The sequence below is a fragment of the Portunus trituberculatus genome, chromosome 41, assembly GCF_017591435.1.
Source record: "Portunus trituberculatus isolate SZX2019 chromosome 41, ASM1759143v1, whole genome shotgun sequence".
In the NCBI taxonomy this organism is placed as follows: domain Eukaryota; kingdom Metazoa; phylum Arthropoda; class Malacostraca; order Decapoda; family Portunidae; genus Portunus; species Portunus trituberculatus.
The window spans coordinates 9,938,488-9,945,834 of record NC_059295.1 but is presented as its reverse complement, the minus strand read 5'-3'; the positions used below and the strand labels follow the sequence as shown (position 1 = coordinate 9,945,834).

The following is a 7,347-nucleotide window of genomic DNA, read 5'->3' as shown; positions in this document are numbered from 1 at the left end:
CCACCACCACCGCCGTCGCCACCGCCCCCGCCGCCGCCGCCATTAGCAGCGACGTAACTCCTGGAGACGGACGGCATTGGCGGCGCGTTAGGTAATGGTGATGAAGAAAAAGAAAAGTAGGGCGGCACGTGTCTGAAGTCTTGAGGCGAGGGTAGGGTTTTTTTTTTTTTTTTTTTACGGTAAGGCCTATAGCGCCTGTAGGCACACTTGAAGAGTGTATGGGAAGCGCTGTTCAGCTTTCGCCCATTAGTGGCGCAGGCAATTTTATTTATAGTTGTACCCACATTAGGGCCCATATCACCGCCCAAGCTCATCTTGAGTGTAACCACCTAGAACCTGGGTATCATGGTGACATGTAAGTAACTTTAAACCACTCAACAAATGGCAAAGTGTTTTAAGGCTGTACGTGGTGGGATTCAAGCTCGTATCCTTGACTTTCATTGTGGGACGCCAGAAGACAGCGTGCTACAAACACAATTTAGCACTGTGATTATCTATGGACCATGCTCTAACACACTTCCACAACTGACTTCCACTTCTCTCAAATGTTTCTAATTAAAGTTATTTTTAGTGAGTGCGTTTTTATGAGTGTAATGGCGAGTTAACTTTATTTTTATATTATCATCAGCAGAAATACTCTTGAAAACCTGTCTTATCATCTTTGTGAGCTTTATCATCTTTGTGAGCTGAGCGTTTTTGCATATGGATATGTATTAGGGAAGAACACGATAAGACGCTTGAGTTTCCTTTACGTCAAGATGTTTTAAGGTTACGAGATGGCCATGTCGCTGATATGATGCAGGAGTCACGGCCACAGCGGAGGTGATGCGAGGCGGTGCAGCAGAGACCCGGTACAGTCACCACCATGACGACGGGGAGATTGTACACGGTGCTGCTGCTGCTGCTGCCCGCCCTGACCCACGGTGAGGCTCCGCACACCACGCCCTGGGAAGACTGTCACAGTGTGCTCTCTGCTCCTGTCTTTCTTTTCTTTTACGCTTACAGTTTAATGATTTTGAATTCAGACGGTCATTCAGTAATGCCTTAGAACTTCCAGGTTGTCACATCAAGTTACGGCTATTGTATTTATATGAAGAAGGTTGTGAGTTAAGTTTTCGTTGTACAAGCAACATTGTTTTATAAAGTATTAATTCCTTGCCTTGTGTTCACTGGATCTCAAGTCGATGGATATTTTAAGGCACTTCTCTAGTTTTGCATAATCTTCTTGGTCCTCTCATTTACAGACTTGCGATTCATTAAGTACTTTTCCGTTTCCAAGTTTTCGTAGCTCTAGGCCAGTGTCACTCTTACATGAAAAAGAAACACTAAATCCTACTGTTACTCGCCACCCGCCTGGCTGGCCACGCTGTCACGCGGTGTTGTGCCAGACATTACTGTAAAGATTTCAGTACGAAAAGAAGAAAAAAATAGTCGAAAATACATATAAAGTTATGTTCTTCCCTCTACTTCTGTCAGTAACCGGCGTGCCCCTCGACCATAGTCCGCTCCATGAGACACTGAGGCAGGAGTTCAGGGATGCCATGAAGACGGGATACACCGGGCCGACCCTCCGCCGGGTGGCTCAGGGTGAGTAAGGCGCCAGTCCAATCTACTTACTATCTAGTCAGTCGTTGGCATGATATTAGGCTTTGCAACGGCTCCCACTATGAAGTACTTGCTTATTCCATTCTTATTGTCACGTTTTACTTGTCTTGATACTTTTCCTTGGTTTTCTTAATGTCACCTCCAGCCTCGCCTGTCACCTCATGCTCAGTGAACGTACGAGTAATGACAAACTTTATGATAGTGCGTAGTACCTTTCAAAAGACGTTTCTTGCAGTAACATAATAACCTCTCCTCCCTTGTCTCTTCCTCCTCCTCCTCCTCCACCTCCTCTTTTTTCCACATCCCTCTCCTCTTCTTTCTCCACCTTCTCCTTTTCCATATCCTTCTCCTTCTCCTCTTCTTCTTCTTCTTCTTCTTCTTCTTCTTCTTCTTCTTCTTCTTCTTCTTCTTCTTCTTCTTCTTCTTCTTCTTCTTCTTCTTCTTCTTCTTCTTCTTCTTCTTCTTCTTCTTCTTCTTCTTCTTCTTCTTCTTCTTCCTCATCATCATCATCATCATTATCATCATCTCCTTTTTCTTCTTCCTCCTCCTCCTCCTCCTCATCATCATCATCATCATCTCCTTCTTCTTCTTCTTCTTCTTCTTCTTCTTCTTCTTCTTCTTCTTCTTGTCATCGTTCTCCTCTCCTCTTCTATCCTGATTCTTCCTCCTGTTCTTCCTCGTGTACCTCCGTCCATGTGCCCTCGTCGTCGCCTCGTTCACTCCGCGTTAGAGCTGGACCTGGGTTCCCTGATGCTGGGCGGCGAGCTGGACGGCGGGGTGAGGGACGGACCGCGCAACCTGTTCTTCTGCACCACCTGTAACCTGGGCGTGAACGAGGTGCTGCACTCTCTCCAGAACGGCACCGACCCCATGGAGATTGCCGCCATGATCACCAAACTGTGCATTAATCTCGGCATCGCTAGTGAGAAGCTGTGTGAGAACTTCATTGCGCTGGCTGAGGTATGTGTGTACTGTATTCTATTTACGGTCACTTCCCCGCCGCCGTCAAGTATTCTAGCCCTGATGGCTTTTTCTTTTATTTATGTAGGAAGAGAACCGGCCAAGGGCAACAAAAAATATGATTATAGAAAAAAAAGCATACAGAGGTGCCGGTCCCCGAACAGAATCAAAAGTCAGCCAAAACAAAAGGATAAATGTTTTGAAACTTCCCTCTTAAATGGAAATACGGATGCAGGCAAGGAGTTCCAGAGTTTCCCGGAGAATGGAAAGAATGATTGAAATTACTGGTTAACTGTTGCATTAGAGAGATAAACAAATACAAATGAGAGAAGGAAGAATGTCTTTTGCAGCAAGGCCTCGGGAGGACGGGAGGTAGGTATAGTTAGCAAGATCAGAGGAACAGCTGTCATGAAAATAGCGTGAGAGGATAGCAATAGATGCAACACTACGGCGGTGAGAAAGAGGCTGAAGACAGTCTGTCAGAGGAGAGAAGATGATACGACGTAAAGCTTTTGATTCCCTTGCAGCTTCCCTTGTGCTCTTGTGTTCTTGTGACTCTCCCTGGCTGCTGTTACTGTTGTCTGTGGCAGTGCACCATTGCGTACAAGGCCGGGGAGTGGCTGTTGGTTTATTGTATTACCTGCGTACCTCTTCTGATGTTCTTATGTTTCTCTTATGCTGAGAGAGAGAGAGAGAGAGAGAGAGAGAGAGAGAGAGAGAGAGAGAGAGAGAGAGAGAGAGAGAGAGCAACAATCCTAACTAGTATTATTGTCAAAACTACAAGAAACTATCAAGAAACTATCCTCTCTTGGTCTCGTAAGTAGTTGATGAGCGTACATAAATTAAGTACGATATAGATGAATAAAGAATGAACCGATAATTAGTGTATGTCTCTCTTTAATTTTCTTCCCATTTTTGAGTAATGAACTCTTTTTGTTGGAGAGTTACTTGCTTCTCCCTTTGCTGCGTTGTCACTTTGTCGTGTCTCTTTACCTCTTCCTCTCCTCTTCCTGTATCTGGCTCTTCATCACAACCAGCCTTCTTTATCTTTATCCATTTCCCTCTTTTTTTTTCTTTCTCGCTCCTCTCTTTCATTTATTAAATTTCTTTTTTTGTCGTTTTTGCTTTTTTTTCCCCCTCCTCTATCTGGCTCTTCACTCTCGTTAATACCACAACCATCCTTCTTTATCTTTTTCTATTCCGGTTTTATTTTCTCTTTCCTCTCTTCCTGTTGTTCCATATCTTACTGTCTTTTATTTCCTTTCCCTTCTCCTTTTCTACTTGACTTTTCACTCCCATTATTGCCACAACTATCATTTTTTTATTTTCAATTCCCTCTTGTCTTTTTCTCTCTTTTCTGTTCCACCTCTTTCTCAATCTTTTTTTTTCTTTTCCTCCTCCTCCTCCTCCTTCACACTCATTATTACCACAAGTACTCAATTCCTTATCTTCTATTCCCATCTTTTTTTTCCCTCTTTCTCTCTCTCATATGTTCTTATTGTCCTATCTCTTCCTCTATCTATTTTTTTCTTTTTCTCCTCTTCTATCTTGTTTTTCACTTTCGTTAATGCCACAATTATCCTTCGTCTATTCCTCTCTCTTTTTTTTCTTTCTCTCCTTTTCTCTTTCTGTTTAATTTCTTCATCTACCCTTTTTTTTTACGTTCTTCCTTCTTACTTGGCTCTTCACACTCTCTTTACACTCTTTTTCATCTCCTTCTCTATCTTTTTTAGCCCTTTTTCCTCCTCCTCCTGCTCTCCTACATGCAACTCTTCACAATCCCCGTTACCACTACCACCACCATCACTATCACCACCGCTACTATCCTTATATAAACGACCACTCCTCCATTGCCCTTCCTCTCATCACTCCCTCACGCCCCCAGCCTCAGGTGTTCTACGTCCTGCACAACACGGAGGGCTTGACTGGGCGGGACGTGTGTGGCATGATGTTCAGTGGCTTCGGCTGCACCACCAACAACCCAAACCGCGTGTGGGAGGTGACGATGCCCGACGTGCCCAAGCCCCCTGTTACCCCGCCCCCCACGCCCGCGGTGAGATTGAGAGAGAGAGAGAGAGAGAGAGAGAGAGAGAGAGAGAGAGAGAGTACTTTGATGAAATGTAAATGCCACAAAACGCATACAAAAAAAAAAGAAGACAAAAGAAATGCTTCATAGAATACACCATTAATACTATAAAAACAACAACAACAACAGCAACAACAACAACAACAACAGCACTATCATACACATACAGTAGACAGACGTATGAATACCCGGCTCACAAAATATAGTAGAAAAAATAATAAGAAATGAAAAGGAAAGGAAAATAAATCGACAAACCTTAATGCTCTACGTGTAAAAGACTAAACTAACATGTCCCGTTTTCTTCTCTCCGCCTCGTCCCGCCACTCCCTGACCCGACCCATGAGTGCAGCCCGGTTCCCCAGTGATGAAGGTGCTGCATCTTGCTGACACGCACTACGATCCTCACTATCTGGAGGGCAGCAATGCTGAGTGCGGGGAGCGATACCACTGCTGCCGCGCCGAGAGTGGTGAGTGGTGGTGGTGGTGGTAGTTGTGATAATGAGATGCTTTGATGTTTATACTGGTGTTACTATTATGAAATAAATGGTAGTGTTAGTAGTAGTAGGAGGAGGAGGAGGAGGAGGAGGAGGAGTAGCAGTAGTAGTAGTAGTAGAAGTAGTATAATAGTAATAGTAGCAGCAGCAGAAGCAGCAGTACTAATAGTAGTAGTAGTAGTAGTAGTAGTAGTAGTAGTAGTAGTAGTAGTAGTAGTAGTAGTAGTTGTTGTTGTTGTTGTTGTTGTTGTTGTTGTTGTTGTAATAGTAGCACAGTTTTTAAGAATGCTACTTCAAAACTTTCAACAAGTTTTGCCCACCGTTAGTAATGTATGTATGTATGTGTGTGTGTGTGTGTGTGTGTGTGTGTGTGTGTGTGTGTGTGTGTGTGTGTGTGTGACCTGCAGGACCCTTGGAGACGCCCGAGGCCGCGGCAGGCAAGTGGGGTGACTACCGTTACTGCGACGCCCCAAAGAGGTTGCTGGAGGCCTTGTACAAGCACATCAGTGAGGAGCACCCGGTGAGTCACGCCCACTCATGCCCTTGCCACGCCTCTAATACCCATGAAAGATCCTTGCAAGACCCTCTAGTCATTCATTCAGTCAGGCAGTCATACAGACAGTCAGTCCATGCCTCCCTCTCCCCGCTAGGATTTGGACTTCATCATCTGGACCGGTGACCTGGTGCCGCACAACATCTGGAACACGTCCCAGGAGACCAACTTGCAGACGATCCGGGACAGCGTTCAGATGATCAAGGACTTCTTCCCTGACGTGCCTGTCTTCCCGGCCATCGGCAACCACGAGGCTCACCCCGTCAACGCGTGAGTGCCTGGCCTGCCTGGTGGTGTCTCGTGGAGGCTGCCACTTGAAGTTCGGTGTTAGGAGTTAATGGTGTTTATGAAGGGAGTGCTCTGAAATAGGGACTTTGGATAGAGATCATAATTAGGTAGAAAAGAAAAGGAATAGAGCCAAAAGATGATAAAAAAATGGAAAAGTATTTTGAAACCACCTTCGTAAGAGAATTCAAGTCAAAGGTAAGGGAAATACAGAAGCAGGCAGGGAGATCCAGAGTACTGTAGTGGTGCGGATGCGAAGATGGGATTCGGTTGCCGATAAACTGCGGCTCTTAAGATATCAATATTGACGGATGGCGTTGTATATTTCTTTCATCCTCATAGATCTACAATTGTGGTCACGGATGCGGATCATTTTTTGCACTTCACAGTAATACAAAGGGCCACACAAAAGTCCAAAGAGAGAGAGAGAGAGAGAGAGAGAGAGAGAGAGAGAGAGAGAGAGAGAGAGAGAGAGAGAGAGAGAGAGAGAGAGAGAGAGAGAGAAAGAAAACAAAAGCGAAAAAAAATAATAGAAAAAGGGATAGAATAGGTAAAGAATGTGTAATATATTTCACGACTGTAAATGGAGTTAGATAAGCAGTGTACATTACAAAGGCCAAGGAGCCAAGGAGATGAAGGGAGGAGAGGAGGCAAGATGGTGGATGCGGTAAAAAAAAAAAAAAAAAAAAACGAGTAGGGAACAGAAAAAATGGAGTACTATAACATATTGCCCACACTTTCCTCTCTCCTCATTCTTCACTCACTCCTCACCCTTTGCCCCCTTTTCGTATACCGGCAGCTTCCCTCAGCCTTACGTGGAGGGAGAGTTTGACATTTCTTGGCTGTACGACGAAATCACTCAGCTGTGGGAGACGTGGCTGCCTGCTGATGTGGCCGCCAGTGTCACCTACTCAGCCTTCTACTCCACCCTCATCAAACCTGGCCTCAGAATCCTCTCCATCAACTCTAACTACTGCTACAGCTACAACTGGTGAGCGCCTCCTCGCTACATCTCTTCCCCATTGCTAACATTATCATTGTTTTGTTCTCAAGTCTTTGAATCCCGGCTGCAGGTAGTTCACCATCGACGGGACTATGAGGGGTCTTTCTACGTAAGAGTGTGTGTGTGTGTGTGTGTGTGTGTGTGTGTGTGTTTCACTGTTTGATCTGCTGCAGTCTCTGACGAGACAGCCAGACGTTACCCTACGGAACGAGCTCAGAGCTCACTATTTCCGATCTTCGGATAGGCCTGAGACCAGACACACACCACACACCGGGACAACAAGGCCACAACTTCTCGATTTACATCCCGTACCTACTCACTGCTAGGTGAACAGGGGCTACATGTGAAAGGAGACACACCC

At 45.1% G+C, this 7,347-nt stretch overlaps 1 protein-coding gene across 1 annotated transcript in view; it reads left to right on the top strand.

Annotated features, from left to right (window-relative positions):
• The first annotated feature begins 768 nt into the window (after positions 1-768).
• LOC123516971 (sphingomyelin phosphodiesterase-like) overlaps positions 769-7,347 on the top strand; it is a 14,043-nt gene continuing 7,464 nt past the window's right edge. Inside the window, exons 1-8 of the mRNA XM_045276771.1 lie at positions 769-923; positions 1,477-1,587; positions 2,336-2,565; positions 4,451-4,618; positions 5,001-5,118; positions 5,553-5,665; positions 5,796-5,968; positions 6,783-6,974. Of these exons, the coding sequence (XP_045132706.1) occupies positions 866-923; positions 1,477-1,587; positions 2,336-2,565; positions 4,451-4,618; positions 5,001-5,118; positions 5,553-5,665; positions 5,796-5,968; positions 6,783-6,974 (1,163 nt within the window). The 5' untranslated portion in view covers positions 769-865. The remainder of the gene's footprint in view (positions 924-1,476; positions 1,588-2,335; positions 2,566-4,450; positions 4,619-5,000; positions 5,119-5,552; positions 5,666-5,795; positions 5,969-6,782; positions 6,975-7,347) is intronic.